The sequence below is a fragment of the Calliphora vicina genome, chromosome 4 (assembly GCF_958450345.1).
Source record: "Calliphora vicina chromosome 4, idCalVici1.1, whole genome shotgun sequence".
Classification (NCBI taxonomy): Eukaryota; Metazoa; Arthropoda; class Insecta; order Diptera; family Calliphoridae; genus Calliphora; species Calliphora vicina.
In genome coordinates, this window is record NC_088783.1 from 1,128,916 (window position 1) to 1,156,895 (window position 27,980).

The 27,980-nt window shown below is 30.4% G+C and overlaps 1 protein-coding gene across 10 annotated transcripts in view; it reads left to right on the forward strand.

Moving 5' to 3' along the window:
* The window catches only part of rg (rugose), a 361,631-nt gene extending 353,440 nt beyond the window's left edge, over nucleotides 1-8,191 (forward strand). For all 10 annotated transcript variants that reach the window (XM_065507267.1, XM_065507264.1, XM_065507268.1 and 7 more), the window contains 6 exons: nucleotides 47-2,843; nucleotides 2,937-3,107; nucleotides 3,184-3,447; nucleotides 3,993-4,189; nucleotides 4,314-4,465; nucleotides 4,575-8,191. In XM_065507267.1, the coding sequence (XP_065363339.1) occupies nucleotides 47-2,843; nucleotides 2,937-3,107; nucleotides 3,184-3,447; nucleotides 3,993-4,189; nucleotides 4,314-4,465; nucleotides 4,575-4,665 (3,672 nt within the window). In that variant the 3' untranslated portion in view covers nucleotides 4,666-8,191. The remainder of the gene's footprint in view (nucleotides 1-46; nucleotides 2,844-2,936; nucleotides 3,108-3,183; nucleotides 3,448-3,992; nucleotides 4,190-4,313; nucleotides 4,466-4,574) is intronic.
* The last annotated feature ends 19,789 nt before the right edge of the window (nucleotides 8,192-27,980 follow it).

The following is a 27,980-nucleotide window of genomic DNA, read 5'->3' on the forward strand; positions in this document are numbered from 1 at the left end:
TGCCACTACCAATAATCAATACCAACCTTACTCATCCTTATTACAGAGTGATTCGGAATGTAATTCACTGAATATGAACTCAACTGAAAATGAAGTTCCTGAAGTGGAATCATCAAGTGAAATTATGGTTGATGACAGTAAGCCCATGAATTCAAATGATGAAAGCTGGACAGATGTCAATTTAAATGAAGATGCAGGTGTGCAGGCCACAGGTATAATTATGTCGGGTGATGCAAAGTTGCGTGATATGGGTGGAATGCATGCAGCACATGCCAGTCATATGCAAAATGTTTCACATGTTGTTGGTGGCGGCGTTAACGAAAGAGGAGATAAGCCGGATTCGGAAATTTCTGTTGTTAGAGTTCCAGATGGGTATGCGAATGCATCAGGTGTATCTGGTAATGGAGGAAATGTTGGTGCACAAAGGGGTTCCAGAGCAGATGACTTGCCTATGAAACCACCTTTAGTTGGTCAATTGCCTATGACTACGCCATCACGAGAGGCCAGTCTCACGCAGAAGTTGGAGGTGGCTTTGGGTCCCGTATGTCCTTTACTAAGGGAAATTATGGTGGACTTCGCGCACTATTTATCCAAGACTCTGGTGGGCTCTCATGGCCAAGAATTACTGATGGAAGGTAAAGGTTTGACTACCTTCAAGAATTCGCACTCCGTAGTAGAGCTGGTGATGTTGCTTTGCTCACAAGAATGGCAAAATAGTTTGCAGAAGCATGCAGGACTTGCTTTCATTGAACTTATTAACGAGGGTCGCCTATTGTCGCATGCCATGAAAGATCACATTGTGCGTGTTGCAAATGAAGCAGAGTTCATTTTAAATCGTATGAGAGCGGATGATGTTCTGAAACACGCAGATTTCGAGTCGCAATGTGCGCAAACTTTGTTAGAGAGAAGGGAGGAAGAACGAATGTGTGATCATTTGATTACAGCCGCTCGTCGAAGAGATAATGTAATTGCCAGCAGGTTGTTAGAAAAAGTGCGCAATATTATGTGTAACAGGCATGGCGCCTGGGGAGACTCTTGTGGTAGTGTCCAAAAACAAACATACTGGAAGTTGGATGCCTGGGAAGATGATGCCAGGAGACGCAAACGTATGGTTCAAAATCCCAGAGGTTCATCACATCCGCAAGCCACACTAAAGGCTGCATTAGAAAATGGCGGCCCAGAAGATGCAATATTACAAACTCGAGATGAATTCCATACCCAAATAGCTGTTAGCCGAGCTCATCAAGCTACCCAACACACTGCCGATCTTTTAGACGATGCTGAACTACTAATAGAAGACCGAGAACTTGATCTGGATTTAACAGGTCCTGTAAATATTAGTACTAAAGCGAAACTAATAGCGCCTGGATTAGTTGCTCCAGGTACTGTATCCATAACGAGTACGGAAATGTTCTTCGAGGTCGATGAAGAACACTCTGAATTCCATAAGATTGAGGCTGAGGTCCTCAAGTACTGCGACCATTTACATGGTAAATGGTACTTCTCAGAAGTTAGAGCTATATTTTCACGGCGGTATCTGTTGCAAAATGTTGCTTTGGAGATCTTTCTAGCCTCTCGCACTTCAATTTTATTTGCGTTTCCTGACCAACACACAGTAAAGAAGGTTATTAAGGCTTTACCACGCGTAGGAGTGGGCATAAAATATGGCATTCCACAGACAAGACGAGCTTCGATGATGTCGCCACGTCAGTTGATGCGTAACTCGAACATGACCCAGAAATGGCAGCGTCGCGAAATTTCCAATTTTGAATACTTAATGTTCCTTAATACCATAGCAGGTCGCACATACAACGATTTAAATCAATATCCCATATTCCCTTGGGTGCTGACTAATTATGAAACCAAAGACTTGGATCTTAGCTTACCATCAAACTATCGGGATTTGTCGAAACCCATAGGAGCTTTAAATCCCTCAAGAAGAGCTTACTTCGAGGAGCGGTATGAATCTTGGGAAAGTGATACAATACCACCATTCCATTATGGCACTCACTACTCCACTGCAAGTTTTACACTTAATTGGTTGGTAAGAGTGGAACCTTTCACTACGATGTTCCTTGCGTTGCAAGGAGGAAAATTCGATTATCCGGATCGCCTTTTCTCATCCGTTAACCTTTCTTGGAAGAATTGCCAACGTGATACTTCGGACGTCAAGGAGCTTATACCAGAATGGTACTTTTTACCCGAAATGTTTTACAATTCATCCAGCTATCGATTAGGTCACCGTGAAGATGGTACCATGGTCAATGATGTTGAGCTGCCACCGTGGGCAAAGACCCCTGAAGAGTTTGTGCGCATCAACCGCATGGCTTTAGAATCGGAATTCGTCTCATGCCAATTACATCAATGGATTGACTTAATATTCGGCTACAAGCAGAGAGGACCTGAAGCTGTTCGAGCCACCAATGTCTTCTACTACTTGACCTACGAAGGAAGTGTAGACTTAGAGGCGATTGGTGATCCTGTTATGAGAGAGGCTGTTGAAAATCAAATACGTAACTTCGGCCAAACACCCAGCCAATTGCTGATGGAACCTCATCCACCCAGAAGTTCGGCAATGCACTTGTCCCCGATGATGTTCAGTGCAATGCCCGATGATTTATGCCAAATATTGAAATTTTATCAAAATTCTCCTATCATACATATATCAGCAAACACGTATCCCCAACTATCGCTGCCTTCGGTTGTTACTGTCACAGCAGGACATCAATTTGCTGTTAACAGATGGAATTGTAATTACACTGCTTCCGTCCAAAGCCCCAGCTATGCAGACTCCAGCCAACAGCAAGGAGCCATGAAACCATTAACAATTGATCCCGTCTTAAGTAAGTATTACTTTGCTCAATCTTCTCCTACATATTTACCTATCAACATCCGCAAAATTTTTACAATTATATTTTAATATGTTTTTTCTGTAGCTGCTCAAAATACAGCAAATAATAATCCCATGAATCGCAGACATTTGGGAGACAATTTCAGTCAAATGTTAAGAATAAGATCCAATTGTTTTGTAGTTACCGTAGACAGTCGTTTCCTTATAGCCTGTGGTTTTTGGGACAATAGTTTTCGAGTATTCAATACTGAATCTGGTAAGAATGCTGCGCATCATAGTTACTATATGTATATAATTTATGTTCCATATAAAAATACCATTTTAAATTTCAGCTAAAATTGTGCAAATAGTTTTTGGTCATTTTGGCGTCGTGACATGTTTGGCTCGCTCAGAGTGTAATATCACATCTGACTGTTATATAGCTTCAGGTTCGGCCGATTGCACTGTACTTTTGTGGCACTGGAATGCTCGTACACAAAGCATAGTCGGAGAAGGTGATGTTCCCACACCTAGAGCAACATTAACTGGTCATGAACAGGCCGTTACCTCGGTTGTGATAAGTGCAGAATTGGGTCTAGTGGTGTCAGGTTCTACAAGTAAGAGATACATTTGATCTTTATTTCAACAATAACACTACTGGACACCCAAAAAGGGTTTTCGTGCATAATATTTCTTTTTATATTATTTTAGCGTGCTGAACACAAATATGGCAGAAATGTTAATGGTTTATGGTTTTAAAATCTACGGATGCTGAGTTCTTAATTAAGAAATATTTAATATTTTACGAACTGCTGCCTTTAAACTGCATATTGAGAATTTCGCAATTCCTTACCCAATCCTGCAAATATTTTTAAATATTAAAGTAGCAAATGGTATTCGCCTAAGAGCTTAACTTCCGCAGATTAAAGATCCATAAACAATTTATAAAACATTCAGTTAAATTCCATGTTCTTGGGGTAAAATTGCTGAAAAATAGGGGTTTTAGTGCAAAATTAAAAAAGAAAATAGATAAATTGTTGCCATATTTGTGATTACCGTGCCAAAATTATATAAAAAAAAACGTTTTGTACGAATAGACCTTCTTAAATTGTATTTTGTATAGTAGTGTAATAACAACACAACTCCATGTTTCCTATTATAGACGGCCCCGTTCTCATCCATACAACCTTTGGCGATCTCTTGCGTTCTTTGGACCCACCCCTGGATTTCCACTCTCCAGAATTAATTGCAATGTCACGTGAAGGTTTTATCGTTGTAAATTATGACAAAGGTAACGTGGCAGCTTATACAATTAATGGAAAAGAACTAAGACACGAAACCCATAATGATAACTTGCAGGTAAAATATTTTTTAAACATTGTATAATATAATGTAATACATCTTATGTATATTAAATAAAACAACGAAATTAACGAAATTATTTGAAAATTATTTATTCCCTATGTCTATGTTTAAATTGTAGTGCATGTTACTTTCACGTGATGGTGAATACTTAATGACAGCTGGCGATCGCGGTATTGTTGAAGTTTGGCGTACTTTTAATTTGGCACCCCTCTACGCTTTTCCAGCATGTAATGCCGGTATACGTTCATTGGCTTTAACTCATGACCAAAAGTAAGAATATATCGAAATTCAATATTAAAATTGATTAGTTAACTTAATGTAAAAATGATTACTATACAAAACACTAATGCTTTTATTATAATATAATTCTATATTTTAGGTACTTACTCGCTGGTCTTTCAACTGGTTCAATCGTTGTATTTCATATTGATTTCAATCGGTGGCATCACGAATACCAACAGCGCTACTAAACCATAATAAGTTATTGCCATCCAAACAACAACAATATAAAATAAAAAAAAAAAAACAACAACTGCAGTATCAACAAAAAAGTCAGTATTTAAAGAGTAAGTCCATTCGTCTTTATATTTCTATAAACAATTTTTAGTTGAATACGTATCTGTTTTCATGAAAGTTAAACACGTACTAGATTTCTTAGGCTAGAAAATAAAAATTCCAACAAAAATTCACTTTTATTTCGCTTTAACATTCAGAAATAATAATGAAAAAAAAATGCAATTGAAAGGAACAATGTTCCAAATAATTTTGATTCAAATAGAAATTAAATAATTTTAGGCATTCTTTAACTTAACAGAAACAAAAAATAAAAATACAAAACAAAAATACTAAACGTAGCATAGAACGAGTTACAAATGAAACTAAGTGGCCAAAAGTGAACGTACTAAAGTAGTATTAATACAAAAAACAAAACAATTCATAATTATACAAATTAACAATTACAACAACTTATTTAATTAAACAAACAAGCAAGTGTTAAAGAGCATTTAGTGTTAAATGAAAAGTTTAAGTAAGAAACCCTCTTAAGGCTTATACTAGTCGGTTTTTAAATTAAATTAAATATAATAATGCACTTTTAATTTTTATACATAAATATAAAAACACAAGAAATTAAAAATATTATACAATCTACTCAACAGCAAACACAAACAACACATACAAACCTTTTGTATATATAAACAAAAAACTAATTTACCCCATATTCTAAACTTTATGACAATGAGACTCAAATTATAGAAATTCTTACTAAAATTTTTTTTTTAAAAAAAAAAAATTTATCAATGTCCTACAGTTTAGAATGTAGGGGTTGGACACATTTTTATTAATTGACTTTAAAAACAAAAATCGCATTCCCTTTAAAAATATAAGAAACAAACAAAAAAAATCCCAAATTAATTTTATGTTTAAACTTCGTCCATTATTTAAAAAAATAGTTTTAAAAAAAAAAAAAAATTTTGAGTGTTTTATACATACGTATGTGTTGAGTATTCAGAAAAACGTCCATTATATTTTTTTGTTGTTGTTGTCTATGAGACTTTATTTCTTTCTTTGTTATATCCATACCCTTATTAACCCTTAAGCCCTCCAGATTTGGGTTATTTTAACCCCTTTTGTCTATTTGTCTATGTATATTTAATCGTCATTAATCCTATTGAAATTGGTTGTTGTTTATTTTTTTTTTTTAGTATTTACGTACATACATATGTATGTACATATCGTCAGCTGAAATGCATATCCTCGTAACTTTACATAATTTTATGGAATATCTAAAAACATTTAATTGTAATATACCACATGCTGCAGTAAAATATAATGTATTTTCAATAATATTATCACTATTCATTATCACACTAGAGTTTCCAAAAAACCGAAGAATTTCAAAACCGCGGTTTCGGTTTAGAGATAATTTGTTAAATATTAAGTGTTACAGAACCAAAATCAGTTGATAATATATTAAATGCTATACAAATTTAAAATAAAATGGTACACATGATTTTGAATGAGTTAGAGCGGAATGAGTTAGTAGCATGCTACATCATCTGAAGCAATTATAGTAATACAATTTAAAGAAATCTTAAGATATTTTTACCGATCTGTTTTTTTTAGGGATATTGGATGAAAAAATTTATTTCTAATTTCTAAATTTTGAATTTTTCTTCTGAAAATAGATTAAAATTAAAACCGATGAATAATTTTCGGTTTCGGTGTTAGGCCTTGAAAAACCGCGGTTTCGGTTAAAACCGAACACGAAACTCTAATCACAACGATCTAAATTTGTTTGCGATATAACTTTTGATTAACTAAAAAAAACAATTTTGAATTTGTTGTTAGTTACGTGGTTTTGCATTTCAGCTAAAGATAATTATTTATAGTATGTTTTCTCTAGCTATAATTTTTAAATAATATTTAGTTCAACACTAGCAAATTTGTAAAACAACAATATGTAACAAAAAAAAAATGAAAACAATTAAAAAACGTATCGTTGTATTATGCACCATCAGTATATGCATCTATCAATTAATGTCTACTAATTTATAACGTTTTATCATCTTTAAGATTTTTTTCAAATGTTTATACTTTTTCAATACATTTTGTATGATCTTAATTTTGCATAAATAAGAAGAATGAAAAAAAAATCACATTTTGCGTAATTTACAGAATATTTTTAGTGCATGAATGTATTTTAAAAATACATAAAAACAAAAATTTTTAAACGTAATTACAACTATTCTGTCCACATTGCAATTTTTATTCATGGTTAAGGCAAAAAAAAAAATAAAAATAAATAATTAAACCACAAAGCAAAAAAACAAAAAAAAAAAAAAGTGAAATATATGTTTATGTAAATAAGTATAAATTAATAAAGTTTAATAATTATATACGGTGAGGGGTTTGTTTTCAAACAAATAAATTAATTTCGGTTAAATAACAATTAATGTAAATATAGCTTAGAGATTCAAATAAAACTTAAACGATTAAAAGTTATGTACTTAAAATATGCCTATGAATATTTTTTGATTTATTTCTTCTTTTCTTATACATACAAACATGCATAAATACATACATACATACAAATATATTTACATCATTCGTATTTAAAAATAATAAAATCAAGATTTTATAAAAGCGTTGCCTCAAATTTTTATTAATGAAAATTAATTGCGGCTGACTAGTACTTTTAAAAAAGTAAATTTATTATTAACATACATGCACTACTAAGAAATACATACATACATACATAATTACATCAAAAAAAAATATCTCGTTTGGGAAATAATTCAATACAACAAATCTATCTACAAAAATTCTTAAAAATAAAAAGTTAAATAAATATTCCCGAAAGTTTAGCATAGTTTTTAAATTCAAGCTTTTTTTGCTGCAAAAGAATTTTTAATAAATCAAAACATAAAATAAAAAATATTGAATATATTTTGTCAATCATGTTAAAAATTTACTAAAAACAAAAAAAGTAATAACAGCTAAAATCCAATAATTAAAGACAAAGAAACTTAAAAAAATATACGACAAATTATTTGCTAAACAATTATAAATAACAAACAAACATAAATAAATAAATAAATTAACAAATAAATAAATATTAAGTCATGTGAAGCCTATACTCTTATGTGCAAATGCAAAACAAATTAAACTTAAAATTATACAAATAAAACTATAAAAAACAATATTGAAAATAATACAAAAACAGACCAGAAATGGTAAAAGATTTATAAATTATTAGAGTACTTGAAGTAAATAAAAAATTATTTAAAATTTGATAAAAAAAATAAAAAGAAAAACGATTAATAAACACATTTTCACACTGACAGCACACACACACATACACACCCACACCCACACACATTCAAACATGGGAAAACACATTGCATATGCTATGAAAATAAGTAATTATTACAATTAATATGATTATGTTCAATAAAATAAATTCAAAAGACAATTAAGAAATGATTTGATTTCCAATTTCACTGACTGTTTCATTTATTTATCTCTTTTTATTTTGTCTCTCGTTTTAAAACTAACAAACTGAAATAAAGGCATAAATTAATGTTTGTTCTCAATAAAAATAAAATAAAAACCAAATCGAATTTTGGCTGCTTTGTCAAAAACCTGAGTGGTGAGAATGTATTAAAAACAAGTAAGAGTGTTATATTCGGCTGTGCCGAATCATGTATACTAGAGTCTCCCTTAGAATTGCATGTTTTGAAATGTTGAAGCGGTACCCGGTGAAAACTTTCGTAATGAAATAAAATACCACCAAAAAAAATTCTAGCTTGTTCTAAGAAGGACAACCCGTGCCGACTTTCGATTTAGTTTTGAGGTAGGTGCATTTACAAGGGGAAAAAATAAATTTTTTCAGTTTTTTTGAAACTTTTGCCATTAAAAAATTACTTTTGCAATTTAATTTAAAAGAATCGAAATGTGTATGTAATTGTCGTTCCAATAAGATATAAAACACAAAAATTGGTTAAAAAATGTTAAAGTTATTAAAAAATCGCCAGGCCATTGACCTGTCTCAGGTCACTAGAACAAGAAATGTAGGAACAAGATTAACATATTTTGAGATATATTAAAATAAAAGCTTATTTTTACTTAAAATATATCCATATTTACTTGTATATGAGTTTTTGTCTTCTTGGGATACCGTTAACCTAGTCGCAGGTATAACCAAATAAAAATATTGGCCCATAATCGGTTCTTTTTAAAAACAACTTTAAAATAAAAACCTGCTTTATATTAATTTGCAATCATAGTCAAATTTAAAGTATGTTTTAAATTGAACCGACTTTAACGGGTGCCACCGCAAATGTAGAAAATGTTTTCATACATTATACAACAAAAAACAAAAAAAAACAAAATTAAAAAAAAATCCAAAAAACCTAAACAATATAAGTAACCGTGAAAAGATAAGATTAATATCATAATTACGATATTTTGGTACTAATTTTATTGATAACTGTTCAATAATTGCAAAATCTCTACCAATATCTTGTAACTTAAACATTTTTTACTTTGTGACGATCTTTTTTACTCGGCGAAAAACAGCTGATGCTGTTGTTAAACGAGTTAAAAACAACTTCAGCTAGTTTTATATTTAGAGTCGACTTCAGCGTCAGAAGTATACTTTAACTTGTCTATGATAGACCTAAAGTCCACTCTTAAGTAAAGTCGAGTTTAATTCTCTTAAAATGTATTTTAGTTTTGACTATGATTATGGGCCATTGTTTTAACGGCAGTTTCAAAACTCCAATTTCAAATTTTTTAAAATTTTGTTAAACAAATTTCAGAGTTTTTTGATCATCACATGGGGATTTATTGACAACATAATAGGGAAAAAAAGGTGAAAAAGTATGTCAATACCTCCTATAGTTTTTCCGTACCTGCGATATAAATTTTTCGATTTTCGAGAAAAACTAATTTTTTGGACACATTTTGGCGAATGAGCCCAATTTCCTTACTGTTATTAATTCTACATAAAATCTGCTCAGAATATTATAGTCCAGGTAATTTCAAATATAGTCTGAAAGTTTTTCTAAAATCGGAAAACGTTAACCCTTAAATCGTGAAGGTCAAAGGTAAAATTTTTCAATATTTGGAATTTCTAATGGAAGGAAAGCGAAATGTTATATATTTTTTGGCCGATTTTAATGAAAGTTGAGAATAATATATATATTGTATATATAGTATTTTAAATGTAAATATATTTCAATCATTCAATATAATTAATTTTTCAGTGCAAGGGTTCCTAATTTCCCGACTTTTTTCATTCCCGGGAGGAAATTAAAAAATCTTTTCTTTGTTTAATTAAAGAACTTAAAAATTTCGACCATGTTAAATCTATAAAACATGCGTAGTTAGAGAAACTTTTCAAATCTGATTGTAGATAAACAAATTTGAACCACTATTATTGTAATTATTTTCTATAAATATGAATGATAATCATTGAATATCCCTAAAAGTTGTAATGTTAGGCATCTTAATAATTCGTTTAAGAACATAAACTTCAAATTTGATTCATTCTTAATAACCAAATTTTTCTACTGCGACTTGTGTTGAGTGAAAAAAATTCGGTTATTTTAACAGTAATACTTCTTTGCCAACTGACTATCTGTTGCTAGAACCGAAAAGATCTATGGATATAATAGAATAATTCAATTAGCAACAAATTTGGCCATCGAAAAGTATCTGAATATTGTAACTTTTAGAAGAAAACTTATGAAGAAATTACCGGGAAATTTTTCCCGCTTAGGAATTTTAGCAATTGAATTTAAGGAATTCCCACCTTTCCTCAATTTTAAAATACAGTGGTGGTCAAAACATATGCAACTAGCAACAGAATTTTACAAAAGTTGTTTAAATTAGTTTTAAAGGTAAACAAAACTATTCATTTGCTTATAATATTTTTTATTAATGCTTTAAAAATAAGAATATGAAATTTAATTCAGAATTTTTTGCATTGAAAAGAAAAAAAATTAAAAAAACCACGTATGGGTTGAAATTTCACTGGCCAAAACATATGCAACTAATTGCTTCGAAAACATTTATGTCTATCAAACTTAATATTTGGTGGCAAATCCTATATTTTCAATGACGGCCTTACATCGGCAAAGCAGTAAAGCTGTCAAATTGGCAATAAAATTTGCAGGAATAGCCTTCTAAGCATCTACCAATCCTTGAAACATAATATCTGAATTAGTGCAATTTTCGGGATCGATTCTTTGATTAACGATTTCCCAAAGGTTCTCAATGGGGTTTAGATCTGGTAATTGTGGTGGCCATTCCATTACCGAAACTCTTACTTGTGCTAACCACGATTTAACAACATGTGAAGAGTGCTTGGGGTCGTTATCGTACTGAATAACTCATCGAAGAGGCATATTATTCGCAGAATTTGGAAGCATTACTCTTTCCAAGATGCCTCTATAGATAAATCCATCTATTATTTCATTAATTTTGATCGATGGGCCAACTCCAGCAGCAGAAAAACAGTCCCCGTACCATTACATTGCATCCTGCATGTTTCACCGACGTTTTCCCTACTCGCAAAAAACCGCTTATATCTAAATGTAATCAAAAGAAACGTTAGAAGTTTGCTATGGAGCATTTAAATTGGTCAGTTATGGTCAGCTATGGAGCATTTAAATTGTCATATTTAGCGACGAATCCGAATTTAATATCATCGGAAGTGATTTCATTTGTTACGTAAGACGACCAGTTAACACGCGGCTTCAAGCGCGATACTGCAAAAAGACAGTGAACATGCAGGATGCAATGTAATGGTATGGGGACTGTTTTTCTGCTGCTGGAGTTGGCCCATCGATCAATATTAATGAAATAATGGATGGGTTTATCTATAGAGGCATCTTGGAAAGAGTAATACTTCCAAATTCTGCGAATAATATGCCTCTTCGATGAGTTATTCAATACGATAACGACCCCAAGCACTCTTCACATGTTGTTAAATCGTGGTTAGCACAAGAAAGAGTTTCGGTAATGGAATGGCCACCACAATTACCAGATCTAAACCCCATTGAGAACCTTTGGGAAATCGTTAATCAAAGAATCGATCCCGAAAATTGCACTAATTCAGATATTATGTTTCAAGGATTGGTAGATGCTTGGAAGGCTATGCCTGCAAATTTTATTGCCAATTTGACAGCTTTACTGCTTTGCCGATGTAAGGCCGTCATTGAAAATATAGGATTTCCCACGAAGTATTAAGTTTTATAGACAGAAATGTTTTAGAAGCAATTAGTTGCATATGTTTTGGCCAATGAAATATCAACCCATACGTAGTTTTTTAAATTTTTTTTCTTTTCAATGCAAAAAATTCTGAACTAAATTTCATATTCTTATTTTTAAAGCATTAATTAAAAAATATTATATGCAAATGAATATTTTTGTTTACATCTGAAACTAGTTTAAACCACTTTTGTAAAATTCTGCTGCTGGTTGCATATGTTTTGACCACCACTGTATATTCACGCACTTCGATACAAATGTCCTTTGTTTTCTTACCCATTTTAACGAAGAAAGTAAAATTGTTTCTTAAAATTACTGTTGTCTTCAAGAATAAGCTTACAAACTAAGCTTTTAACACTTTCCGTATATTATTTTTTATTTAAATCTACTAATTTTTAGAAAGTACCGATCTCTACTTGGCATCGTACGTATAATTATCTGTGCTGCCAGATTAAGTTTTATTTGTAAAAGTACAATAACCGGAAAGTTAACCGGACTTTTTGAAGTTAGTTTTTGACAGTGTGTCCATGTCTTACAAAAGCGAGCAAAAATATCGATCAGAAAGCCAGGGTAATTCTTAAACTAAAATTTTAGAGGGGGTATGTACTATTATCCGTGTGACTGTATGTCACAATATGTTCATATTTTTTATATACAGGCATGTCACAGAATTCCATTCCGATCGAAAGTAGAATTAATTCCGTATTTTGCTTCTTTAGAAAAAGTAAAACGAAAATTTCTTTCGGAATGAAACCACTTTCAGCTTCCAAAGTGGAATTGATATTTCTTTGTAATTATTTGTTTTTCTAAAGTTTTCAATTAGTTTATGTACCAAAAATTTCACTTTTACTTTAATATGAAAAACACTGTCAAATTAAAATCAGAAATATAGAATTATCAAATTTTTTTTAGAATAAATTACACGAAATCTGAAGAACCTAAAACGAAATCGATCGGAATAAAAACTACGAAATTGAAACCATTCAGAACAGAAAAATAATCAGGTTCGAATGAACTATCGTATCGGAAATCAGAAAATTACGATCGAATTTACTCGATATCGAATGCGGTAATTCGGCCCCAGGCACAGTGCGGCCAAAGGCACCTTTGTCATGCCAAAAGTCGAAAAGTGTACAAAATTATCCACAAATTTGTATATGGGGGTTTTTGGGATCGCTGATTAGGAGTCCGTTATCAGAATTAGCAAATTCAAAATGGTCGACCTAATATGGCATCATTTCATACGAAAAAAAAATTAAATGAATTTGCTAATTGATTAAAAGTTTTTGTTTTGATATTATTAGGGTATATAATTGAAAATTTATTAAAAATTAACAAATTTACAATGGTGAAATGCAATATGGTGATGTTAGAGAGCATTTAATAAATACATGCGTACGCATTTGTGTAGCTCTACCTTAGTTCACGTTTTCGATAGTTTACTGTATATTTATATTTATAAATGTGGTATTGTATTTTATTATTTCATGTACATTAAAACGTACCACCTTACAAGCAAAAAAAATGCGCCGTAAACCCTCTAGTAAGTATTTTTGCAAGGTAGCTATCAGATACGTGCAGCTGAATCTTATTTTATTTGTTAAATAATACTTTGACTTTTACCTCCAATAGGTTAGAGAGCAGGAAAAAAAGATTTCACTCAATCACATCAATTTTAAACAAAATTAAAAATAAAAAATAGTCCTTACATATCATTTTCTAACAATTTACTATTTAGAAATTTATATTCAGATTTTTATTTTACGAATTATACTTACCTTCAGCCGTAGAATCCATTTCGTTTCGTTTGATTTGCTTGATTACAAAAACTTTGACACGTGTTTAACGGAAACTCCTAGATCCTAGTCGATATTTCCTACGTAGTGTGCCATTCGTGTGAAGGCCTCATTCAAACTGAAATTATGAAGGGCATTTGAGGCAAGGGACCTTACTATGATAATTTTTTATCTCCTATAGCATTTCTTTAACCAACCCAATGACAAAAAACCCCCAACTAAAAACTTGTTTTTTCGACTTTTGGCCGGACAAAGGTTCCTTTGGCCGCACTGTGCCAGGGGCAAATCACGGCATTCGATATCGAGTGCACGTTCGTGTAGAGAATATTTTCGATGGCCGCAATGTTTTGGATCACGGTAGTCGATCGTAATTTATATTACCTACTACTATTTTTTACATTGCTGAAGCATATAACAATAAGAAAAACAAAACAAAATAAATTTGTGATAAATTGTTAAATTGTGAAAAAAATGCAGAAAACTTTTAATAAAAATGGATTCAAGCGTTTTTTTGTATTCCTCATCATCGACCAGTGGCAAATTTGAGAATTTTTTTACTTTGATTAGCACAAAGTACCATGTGCAAAGTTGTGAAAAACGTAAACAAAATACAAAACAAATTGTGGCCCAAAATTTTACAATTTTAAATAAAATACATACATATCGTCACCTAAAATGCAAAACAACGTATCATCAAAAAAATCGAAATTGATTTTATTATTGATTACGATTTACCACATCATATTACATATGTGTACAAAATTTTAAACTTGTACTATCAAAAATAACCAAGTTATAACCAAAATTGAAACTAAAGTATCATCAAGTATATGATTTTCTTAAACAAAATAACGTATACGCTTTGAGTAATTAATTAATAAATAGTTTTTACCTTATTTAAGGTAGTATCCTTATTTTTTTTTAATAAATTTGTTGCAATTGAATATTTTTTGCAGTCTTAATGAAGAACCTTTTTTAGTTTAAACAAGTAAGAGTGCTATATTCGGCTATGCCGAATCTTATATACCCTTCACCTTTGTTGTGGATGCATTATTATTTTTTATAATTAGTATATATGTATGTACATTGCCCACTTTCAGCGTACAGCATCCTAAATTTATCAAGAACACAAAAAACAACAACAACGCCAAACGAAACAAAACACCAAAAGAAAAAACAAAAACAAAATACGCAAGGCAATGAAACCAACACACATCCAAACATACGTTTAATTGTATAAAAAACAACAACAACGCCAAAAGAAACAAAATACGCAAAGCATGCACATTCAAACATACGATTTGTTGATTTTTTGTCAAAAAAACCAACACACAACCAAACAAAAGTTTAGTTGTATAAAAAACAACAACAACGACAAAAGAAACAAAACACAAAAAAAACAAAATACGCAAAGCATGCACATTCAAACATACGATTTGTTGTTTTTTTGTCAAAAAAACCAACACACAACCAAACTAAACTTTAGTTGTATAAAAAACAACAACAACGCCAAAAGAAACAAAACACAAAAAAAAAACAAAATACACAAAGCTTGCACATCCAAGCATACGTTTTGTTGTTTTTTTTTGTCAAAGCATGCAATACATTGTGTTTTTTGATGAAATTTTCAGAGGTTGTCTCGGATTTTTGCTCATATCTCCGTTATTTATGGACGGATTTTGCTGATTTTAAATAGCAAAATTCTCGAAAGTATGTCTGACAGAATTGTTGAAGATTTGGATCCCGAAGATATCTGGGGCCTTCAGAAAATTGATTTCAACAGACAGACAGACAGACAGACAGACAGACAGACAGACAGACAGACAGACGGACAGACAGACAGACGGACATGGCTTAATCGACTCCGCTATCTATAAGGATCCAGAATATATATACTTTATAGGGTCGGAAATGAAAAATGTAGAAATTACAAACGGAATGACAAACTTATATATACCCTTCTCACGAAGCTGAAGGGTATAAAAAGTAATTGTTAGTAATTAAAATAAAAAAACATAATAAAATTAAAAATGTGTATATAAACTGCTTTTATTTAAATAAAAAAATATTTTTATTTTTTCATAAAAATTTATATTGATGATACGTTTTTTTGTTTCAGAAAATAACAATTCAAAAAAACGTAAGCCACATATCTTAAAGTGTGCTTTGAAAAAATTAGTTGTTTTTCATCAAATATATTTCTAGAGTCATTGTAATTCAGATTTGAAAATTTTGTTTCAATATCTCAAGTAGTTTTCATTTTATATCGTTTTTTGCTCCTCCTATAAACTTATGAAAAGTGATGTTACGTTATTTTTCATTTTAGGTGACGATACGTACATATTTTTTACACTAATTTTGAGAAAATATCAGAAAAATACGTATATTTTTATTTATTTATATTACTTCATTGTGTTGGTTGATTTGTTTAGCTTTAACACAAAACGGCAGTGTTTGTTTGTTTGTTTTCGATAAGAGATTACCAATCGAGTACAACTTCGTGTAAATACGTTTCGATAACGACTGCGTGATCCACGTTAACTACATTTCGATGACAAAGTACTCGATTTCGAATGCGGTGATTTGGCCACAGGTATTTGATGAAAAACGACAAAATGTGTGATGTATGTATATCTTTGAATCGTTTTGTCATATTTGTTTCAAATTCGAATTTGTTTCAAAGGGATTTTATCGAAATTAAATTTTCACATTAATTATTGTAAACAAATGGAGAGTTGCTAATTTTGTTGTTTTTTGCTATAAAAATGATACGCAATGAAACAAAAATTTAATATGAAATCAATCGAAATTCATCACACCTAAATGGTTTTTGAGATTGTTTTCAGTTTTGAAAATTATCTTTTTTCATCACATGCCTAAATATTTAATTGGATTTTTTCCACATTAAATTTTTTATTATACCCTTCACATTGAGTGGCAAGGGTGTATATTATAGTGACAGCCGATTTTTTTTTTTAGATTTCAAAGAGTGCCGGGTGGAATATTGTGACACTAGGCCTAAATGTTAAGTGCTGAAAATTTGAGCCAAATCGGACAACGATTTCTGGACGCGCATCGAGGTCAAAGTTCAGATATATGCAAAATTTTACTGTTAATATGGAATAAATAGGTGAAACTCGTTAACTTTCTGCATTGTTTTCTAGAAATATATTGATTTATTTATATTAATGAATATTACATTAAAAAAAAATTTTGGAAATTAACCCTGTATCTCCTTTGGTTCAAAATGACCCAAAAACTGTATTATCGCCAAAATTAGAGCAAAATGCAAATTTGTCAGTTTTTGAAACAATTTTGCTACTAAATAAATACTTTTGCAATTTAATGCAAAAGAATCGAAATATGTACGTAATTATCGTTGTAATGAGACATAAATGACAAAATTTGATTAAAAAATTTTAAAGTTATTACAAATTCGCCAGACCATTAACGTGTTTCAGGACACTTGAACAAAAGATTTAGGAAAAAAATTAAGATATTTCGAGAAAAATTAAAATAAAAGCTCATTTTAACATAAAATATGTCCTTATTTACTTGTATATGAGTTTTTGTCTTCGTAGGATACCGTTAACCTATTCGCAGGTATGGCCAAAAAAAATAATTTTTTTAACGGCTATTTCAAAACTCCATTTTCAAATTTGTAAAAACTTTTTCGATCATCACATTGGGGTTTATTGAGATCAAAATAGGGAATAAAAATAAGAAAAAATTATGTCAATACCTCTTACAGTTTTTCCGTACCTGCGATTTAAATTTTGCGTTTTTCAAGAAAAACTAATTTTTTGTCCATATTTAGGCGATTGAGTCCAATTTCCATACTGTTATAAATTTAAGGTAAAACCTATTCATAATATTATAGTCCTTGTAATTTTAAATATGTTCTGAAAGTTTTATTAAAATCGGAAAACGATAACCTTTGAATCGTGAAGGTCAAAGGTCAAATTTTTCAACATTTGGAATTTCTAATGAAAAGATAGCGAAATGTTATATATGTGATGATCGAAAAAATCTGAAATTTGTTTAAAACAAATGTTTAAAAATTTGAAAATGGAGTTTTGAAACAGCCGTTAAAAAAAAATATTTTTTTTGGCCATACCTGCGAATAGGTTAACGGTATCCTACGAAGACAAAATCTCATATACAAGTAAATATGGACATATTTTAAGTAAAAATGAGCTTTTATTTTAATTTTTCTCGAAATATCTTAATTTTTTTCCTAAATTTTTTGTTCAAGTGGCCTGAAACACGTTAATGGTCTGGCGAATTTGTAATAACTTTAAAATTTTTTAATCAAATTTTGTCATTTATATCTCATTACAACGATAATTATGTACATATTTCGATTCTTTTGCATTCGATTGCAAAAGTATTTATTTAGTAGCAAAATTTTTTCAAAAACTGAAAAATTTGTATTTTTCTCTAATTTTGGCGATAATACAGTTTTTGGGTCATTTTGAACCAAAGGAGATACAGGGTTAATTTCCAAAAATTTTTTAATGTAATATTCATTAATATAAATAAATCAACATATTTCTAGAAAACAATGCAGAAAGTTAACGAGTTTCACCTATTTATTCCATATTAACAGTAAAATTTTGCATATATCTGAACTTTGACCTCGATGCGCGTCCATAAATCGTTGTCCGATTTGGCTCAAATTTTCAGAACTTAACATTTAGGCCTAGTGTCACAATATTCCACCCGGCACTCTTCAAAATTTTAACAAACATTTTTTTCCATACAACTGATTGTCACTCTAGTGTATATACATAAGTTTAATAATAAAGAATGACACAATCTCATTTAAAAGGATTGATCATTCCAGTACTTCCTGACAATTAAAACTGAAATGACTGTTCATTTATTTGATTTTAAAAAAAAAATAATGCAAAATTTTTGTAACAAAAAAAAATTGTTTTAGTTTAGTCAAACAAATTTGTGCTAAAAAAAGTGGTTACGCTTTTTTGAGCAAATATTTGCCATGTGTGACCCTACCTTTAGGGATTTTCAAATATACGATAAAACTATGGTTTAATAGCTGACCCGGTGCGTTTCGCAATTCCAATTAGAAGAAAGAAATAGTACTATTAAGTCTCCCTTTGTGAATTTATAATAATTCAGGATAACATGTCTCTAGTTTCATGTTTATTGGTTCATTGTTATACAAAATGAAAAAATGAGTCCATTATTATGCAAAACGCTAAAAGAAAGGGGTTCAATGGTATCACAATACCATTGAGCTGAGATGATACTGAGAATCATATTGACCAACTTTAATTTATATAAGCTAACTAATTAAACATATTAAAAAAATACAATTAAAAGAAAATGTACGAATTTTCTTTTATCCTCTTGAACACTCGTCAAGTTTGAATTTTAAAATTGTATAGCATTTCCTATATTATCAACTGATTTTGTTTCTATAATACTTGATATTTAATAAATTATCACAAAACCGAAATAAAACCGAAACCGATCGGTTTTCAATTTTTTAAAACCGAAACCGCGGTTTTGAAATTCTTCGTTTTTTTGGAAACTCTACCCCCAAATAACTTACAAACATGCTTCATACATCTATATATCCGCTTAAGACCCTGTTCCGTTGGTATTTAAAATCGAGAAAATAGGCCCACAAATGGCTGAGATATAAGGGAAAAGTTATATGGATTATTCTATCTTTATATATATAATTCTTCTGTACGTGTGTTAGTAACAGAACTCCTCCTTAACGGCTGGGCCGATTTCGATGAAATTTGTTGTGTGTGTTATGGGAATTGGAAAAACAAATTTCCAATTCCCATAAAAGTTTTGAAAAATCCCAAAAATGGGGTCGGCGTTATCAGAACCCTTTACAAAATAATTAAGAAGTTATTGGGATAATTGAAAACTCATTTGTTTCAAAAACGAAGGGCAGTTTTGTATGAGGTTAGTATAAAAAATAATTGACAAAAGTGCCTTTAACACTCTTATCGCAAGAGGGTTAAAGTTCGTTCCAATTTTCTGTTTTCAATACCTACAAAAGTCATGTCAATTCCAATAATGCAAACGCTCTATATCCTACTCTATTGTAATCGTGGCGAATGCATTAATATGGTCACTGTTGAAGAGATCGTCGAATTATTCGATAAACTTTTCCTCTTTTACCTTATGGGACGGTCTTCCTCTTGTTGTGCTCTTGTTCAATTTCCTACTCTCCTGGTACAGTTTGTCAAATTATTTTTTTTTATATGGGAAACCCCTGAAGGATTGGAAATATAGGGTAAGTTTGTTCTAGAGAAATATTAAGGATACAAAATATTAGGGTTTGCTCATATATTTAAACTTCCTGGGGGTGACTCCTGAGTAGTTACGAGGATTTTTCAATCCATTTTCCCCCAATTTCGTTCTCACGAACTTTTTTTTATCCTAATGTTTCTTTAAAATCCATTAATCATTTAAGTGAATAGAGTTTTACTCTTTTCTTTCCTATGATGAAGATTTCTAAATTTTCTCGACCTCACATTAGAAATTCAGTAAGTTTACATAATTTTTATATTCCACATTTCTTGATGTACATTAATCACACGAACTAACAAAATAATAAAAAATTTTTGTCTGCATTTTGTTTCCGCCTTATTGTCAGTCTCGTTCTCCTTAAACGTTGAACAGTGGGTCAATAGCAAAAAAAGTGGTAGAGTAACTTCGGGTATTGTGGACTATGCGTCTAATGTGGACCAGTGTCTTTTTTCAGAAACTATTGAAGGTATGATAAAACAGATTTGTCGTACATTTTACAATTTGTTTGAAACGACAATTGCACTTTTGCTTTCATGAGTAATTGATATGTTGGCTTTTTATTGTTGTATTGAAATTAATGCGCGTGCTCAACATTTTTTTCGGCTCAAGTAAGAAACAAAATTTGGTACAGTTATTTGGTAGAATTTAATGTTTGGTTGTTTTATATAGTTAAAGTGACACGTAGTTTTGCATATATTTGGTTAGAATTTAAGCACATTTAGATTATTAGGTTAAAATAATTTTTTACCACTGTAACCCAAGTTCGTGTAATGTGGACCACTTGAATTACTTGATTATGTACTACTGGTCCATATTACCCGACAATAACTATGTACTTTGTAAGCAATCTATCTAAGCCAAGAACGCGACTTTTTGGTTTGTATTAATAAAAATATATTGAAATTAAATTTTTCAATCATTCATGGTTAGCTGATTCATGAATTTTATGTATTAAATACTAGTCCGTATTACCCTCATATAGTGGTCCATATTACCCTCCAATTTTTTTAATGCTGGTTTTTGGGTTCCTTACAATATTTTCACATAAATTTTTTATCCTTTGACGTAAAAAAATTTCAACTGCATAAACAATTAGAAAATACATTAGCTAATTTATTGCTTCACAACTTTTTTAATATTCATATATATTGTGGCCAAAATTTAGAAAAAACAAAACGGTAGTCCACATTACCCGAAGTTACTCTAATAAATCTGAATCTTCTTAGCTACTGGTCCGCCTGCAAAAAAAAAAATAAAGTCAAGGTAAAAACGAAAATTTAAAAAAATAGCTTTTATACTATAAACAACAATTTAGTGAAATAAAAAGAAATTTATTTATTTCTTCGCACTTGCAGTTTCATTAACTTCAGTTTTATTCATTGAAATCTTTCCATATTTGTACAAGTGACAAGCTGTATTATATCTTACATATAATTGTAACATTCATCATTCTGCATTAGAAGATTCAAATTTATTATTTGTTTTTTGCGATTGACCCCACTGTGCTTCTTTGGGGTGTATGTGTTTATGGGTAGATTGAAAGCGTTAAATTCCTGTCACTTGCGGGCAATATAGTTGAAAAAGTTACAAATTTATGTCATGTGGTGGAAAATGAAAATAGTTACTGGACGATTTGTTTGGTTTTGTTTGTTTAATGATTTGTGGGATGCCTGTTCAGTTTTCTGTTTCGTTTGTCGATTAATTGTTTGTATAATAAACTCATTCATTTAGTACTTTAATATTCATTCAAAACGAAGCTGACATATTTAAAATGTTACTGACTGCTAATCAAAAGGTTCTTGAGCTTTTGTTATACTAAATGGAGTGAATTAAAGACTTGCAGACTTTTTTATATAATTTTATATAATTTCTTAAACATTTTGTTGTTCCAATTTCTTTCGTTTTTGTCATCTCAAAAACGAAGTGCTCTTAATTGCACTGCAGCTCTCTTGAATGTGACTTTTGAATTTTCGATTAGCCTCTCCCTCAGAAACTAACTTAGTGAAGTTTAAAATCTACTTTATTTGCCTTCGTTTAAAAAAATTAGAAGTTTAAATTTTTAATAACTTTCTTTGTGAAATAATGCAATTGAGTTTGGCACATTAATATTTTTGTTCTAATGCAATTTTTTATGAAAAGAGGCAACACATTTTATTTCTCATTTCTATGTGGGAGAGATTCGTAACTGTCAGTTAAGTCTGTTTTGAAATATATTGACCCTGATGAGTCATACGCCAAGGCTCGTAGCATATTTACAGTAAGAGTACATACATTTCATGAACTTTTATAGTAAGCAATATTTTTACCAGGACGAATCGAAGAGTATCGTTTAGGCATGTTTTCAAAATTTAGAAAATAGTCGTTGTGCAAATGGTGAGCTCGTAGGGGTGCAGGAACTTTTCGTGCCGCCTTTATTAATTGCACAAATTGCGAAGGCAAATTTATTTGCTTATTTTTAATTTTTCTTTCTATAAGGGAATGTCTTGAGTCACATTCCAGTTAAGTATGTCCACTTATTAAAAATTTTTGTTCAATCGTTATTTGAGTTTCCATACTAAAAGCCAACAATGCACTAAAGAATATTAAATTGCGATTTTGGTAGAGTTTGGATCTTCCACAAGTGTTAATAACACACTTCGCAAAAACGGAAGATCCTAGACATCCATTTCTTTCATCCCAAACATAATTGTCCAATTCGTGTGTTAAAATATTGTATATTGTGAAATTATGTAGTTTTATAAAATGCAGCACTCGTCTTTAGTTGATTAATTATTTTTTTCCTAGGTTTAAATATGGAATAGTTTGATCCCTTTAATAATTGCGCAAAAAATGGATAGGGCAATTTTATGTTTCCATTTTTTTTATGAATTACACTCAGCGACATAAAGCTGTTAAATTTCCTAATAGGTACAAAAATCAGATTCAGAATCGAATTTGATACTTATAAAAAATGATAACCAATCAAACAAAACAAGTAACAGAGCTATATTCGGCTGTGCCGAATCTTATATACCCTTCACCAAAGTATACCTTAATTGTATGTTGAAAATAACAACAAAAATAAAAAAAATAAACCAAACGCACTCAAATACATACAAATTATGCACGCGTGTGCTTGATTTGTAATTCTCATTTCATTCCACATTGTAGATTCTACCAAACAACAACATTCTACAATGTAGAATGTTGTTGTTGGGTGTTGGTGCTGTTTACGTATGATAGAGTCAAGGTTGCCAACTCTTCAGCTCAGAAAATGGCTAGATTTCGAATTAAAAATGGCTAAAACCCAAAAATAACTGAATACAAATTCATAAATACTACATTTCGTGCCAACTAGTAGTTACACTGACAGTTTTCAAAAATAATTTTTAAATACTTCGTGTTAATGGAGTTTAGCAGATTAACCCCCATTTTCTCAATCTCCTATTATCGATTTTCGTAACGATATACATACTTCCAAATAATAGAATTTTTGTATGAGAACTAGGGTTTGAGGTTTCCCGGATAATTTTATTTCCCGGGAAACGGGAATGAAAAATTTCATTCCCGGGAATCCCGGGATTTTTTTTCAACTGGAAAAATGAGTGAAAAAGAAAATTATTTTACAAAATTGTTTCATTTTATTAAAAGAAAATGAAAAACAATACATTACAATTCAATTCTACTAACATAAAACAAAAAACAAGTGGGAGATCATTTGTTACTATAAAATTAAATATTACCGATATGCATGATGTAGAGCTCTTGTCCTGGTAATAGAGTAAAAGAGCAATTAAGTGTCACAAAATTTTATAAATTGTGAATACACCTTTATAATTCTCTGTCGATCAATATTTTAATTGCATCTGTAATGCAGTTTTTAGCTTCATTCTTTTAATTTTTCTGTTATACATATTTTTTATTATATTTTTTATAAAATATATTTTAAAATAAAATTTAATTCATTTCCAAAACAAAAATTACATAATATAGTTTAAAAAGTGTAAATAAGTAAAAAATTAGTTCTAATGTATTTTGTTTTTGGTTTCTGCTAAACTGCTATTTTGCTACTTTGCTAGAGAAAATACTCTACATTGTGAATACCGCTATTATTTCATAGAAATAATGTTATATGTTTATCATAGAACTATTTTTTTTAAAAAAAATTGAGTTTTCAAAATGCATTCAGTAAGTCATTTGACGATTTCTTATTTTAGTGGCAAAATTTCCAGACACCGAGAAAACTCTTTCGCTTTAAATAGGTGGATGCTTTATCCTTAATAAAGCATTATTAAGACAATTTAAATATTTTTCTCCGATTGCTACTTGCTTCAAATAACGCTAATTGCCGCTTAAAACGAGTTTCAGCATTTGATTTTAAATGTCTAGGATTTTCTTTTTCAACATTGATTGAGTAATCTAATTCGTTTTTAAAATGTTGATCCATTTGTGTTTCGGAAACATCATCATGATCGCTTTGACGAGGGAACATTACGGCCAAATAGCCGTATGTATGAACATTGTCTTTTTGTATTATAATTTAGCTTATTATGTTGTGAAATTATAAGGAAATTTACATAAGTTACTGTTATATTCTTTATTAACTTTACCTTTTATTGCAAGAACCATATTTTGCAAAATCGTAGAATTTTTAGATAACAGCTGTTCATAAAGAGTGTTCATCATAGCAAAATGTCGGCTCAATGCATCTAATGTATCCTTATTGGGGTTTAAAACCTCCACTAATATTTGGAACAAGCCATTCATCAAACAGAGATGTTATATTTAAATGTATTAAAGTATTTTTAATTGATTTTAAATTTCCCGTTTTTCCCGGGAAAAAAATTTAAATTTCCCGGGTATTCCCGGCAATAATTTTACGGGAATTCCAGGACCCCAAACTCTAATGAGAACTGTCAGTATATCGTCACGATAAAAAATAACCAGAGATTGAGAAAATTGGGATAAAGATTGTAATATCAATAATTTTTTGATATTACAATCTTTTTGATAAATTAAACGAATTTCTGGGCACTTACATTCAAAATGGGATCCGTTGAAGAAATGCAAAATTGGTTTTTGAATATCCCTGATGTGTTTGCTTTGGAAACAATTTCGAAGCCTGTTTTCATAAAATCAATAATATTCTCATCAAATCATCAATAGAAGAATTAGTTTAAAAAGTTTCTATGTCATTTGACAAAAAATACTGTTTTATTTTTAAAAAATTCCAAAAATGTTTAAGAAAATTATAAAATAAAAATGGCTAGACAAAATAAAATGGCTAGATCTTCCGGCATTTTTTTATGGCTAAATGAAAATAAAATCGCTAGGTCTAGCCGGAAAATGGCTAATATGAGAACTCATTATCAGGGTTCCCAGATTTTTTCGAGACTTATCCCCAAATTAAAATTTTTCATCCCCGAAATACACCAAAAAACAGTATCCCCAAAATCCCCCAGTGAAAATACTAGTTTAATTTTAATTCATACATATTTATATGTACTTTATTTGTTAAAGGTTACTTATTTCAAAAAAAAAATTAAAAATTACACAAAAAGTTGTATTTTTAACAAACTATAACCAATTTTAAGAACTCAGTGTAATTTTCCTTTTAATTTTGAAATGAATACCCTTCTATACATTTAAATTTCAGATTTTATTCCATAAGAAATACCTTGAGACCAATATTCAATTTCCCAGGTGGAATTATGCTTTTTTGCCATTTTTACAAATTCTTCTTCTAAAACAAACATTCACGTTTATTGATAACACATAATATCAAGGATTGCCAGTATAAAATGTCAAATAGCATATTGTTGAAATTTTACGACTTATCAGACTTAAAGTTCAATGTTTTCTTTCGATTTTAAAATAAACTCTTGCATAAATTAAATAAAACAATTCAGTAAATACGAAAACTAAAACGAAAAAATAAAAATCCACAAAAATATTCCAAAAATCCCCAAAACATACAATATTTCCCCAACTGTTCCCCATATCCCCAAACCAAATTATTTATCCCCATTTACAAAATAAAATCCCCAATATGGGGAAAAATCCCCTAATCTGACAACACTGCTCATTATAAACAACTCTCTCTATTTTGTTAGAGAATAAGATTTACAAAGAAACAAAATAGAATTGGTGAATATACTCAATGTGTATTACACACATCTACATACATATGTATATACACACAACTAAACTTTTGTTTTCTTTTTATTATGCTATTATATACTATGTACATGATTTCATGAAACACTATACATGGGTTTTTGGGTTTTTTGCTTATATCTCGGCCATTTGTGGACCAATTTTCTCGATTTTAAATAGTAACCGAGCCGGAAGAATTCCGGAGATTTTGATGTATCAATCATGTTTGTAAGTTATTCAGGGGATTTGGAAAGTTGATTTCAACATACAGACGGACAGACGGACATGGATATATAGACTCCGCTATCTATAACGATCCAGAATACATATATGTATTCTGGATCGTTATAGATATCCCACTCGCATCCCACTAAGCGACAAAAAGGGTGTTAAAGGAAAACACATAAGCTTTCTTCTGAGCAAAAAAAAAATTAAAAAATGGGTCCATTTTTTTAAAAAAAGTCAACAAAGTTTTTGATTTTGCAAAAAAATTCAAAAATTTTAAATCTTGAGTTACAAAATATTTTTTTTGATAGATATCCCACTCGCATCCCACTAAGCGACCATATAGGTCGCTTAGGAAAAGACCTAAGCTTTCTTAAAAAAAATAAAAAAAAAAAATAAAAAGGGCCCATTTTGAAAAAAAACGTCAAAAATATTTTTGATTTAAAAAAAAAAATCAAAAATAATTTATTAAATTTTTTTAATTTTTTTTTCGAAAGATTGCATAAATAGCTATCTAAACTATTTGGGACACATTTTGCTAAGAACAATAGGTAATAAGTTATATGGATAAAAAAAAACACCTGTTTGGCCAAAATGTCAAATTTTGACCTCCTATAACTCAGAGAGTTCTTGACCGATCTTGTTGAAAAATGGTGTCCGAATTACTATCCAATAGAACTAACATTGGTGCAAATTTCATCGCGATCGGAAGACATCGATTTCAAAAGTTGGTTCACTTGACGTGAAATGCCCCATATATATATTTTATGGGGTCGCAAATGAAAAATGTATAAATTACAAACGGAATGACAAACTCATGGTGAAGGGTATAAAAACGAGTTAGGGCTTTTCTTTCAAAAATTCATTGACTTGACTTAGGGCTTTTTTTGAAATCGTTATAAATCAGTTATTTGCAATTATATCCTCCTGAAATTATGAGGCAAGATGCACCTGACATTTGTCTACCGGAATAAACAAAAAACGACATTTTTAAAAAAATTTATTTACGCCTTTTTTATATTTGTAATAAAGACTTTTTCCGATTTTCTGATTCAGATAGCAAGATAGGTTGGAAGATACAAAAATTGCAGTTCTAATAGAAACAAATATTTTTTTCGACCTTTTGATTTTAATAATTTCACATAACCAAATAAAAATGTAAAACCATCTTTATCATCCCAGGTATAATAATCATCGTAATAGATTTGTGTCTATTATTTAGTATGATTATTAAGTAGGATAGTATGAATGATTCAACCTTACAACACTTTAGTGTTTGCCAAACGTTAATAGAAGCAAAAAAGCAAAATGTATATATCTCAGCAAAGAAATGGGCAAATCTTTAAGAGTAAGCACTAACTTATGGAATGAGAATTAATGCAAATTGAATGCCTTAAGCGTATTTATGAAACTTAAGCTGGTAGAAATCACAAATATTGTTCAACAGAATAAAATTTGATTTGTAGTGTGACACTTCAAAATAAAAATAGAGATAAAAAATGGTATTGCAAAGATGTATTATGCACCGTCAACCGTCTAAGTGGGCGCAATAATAT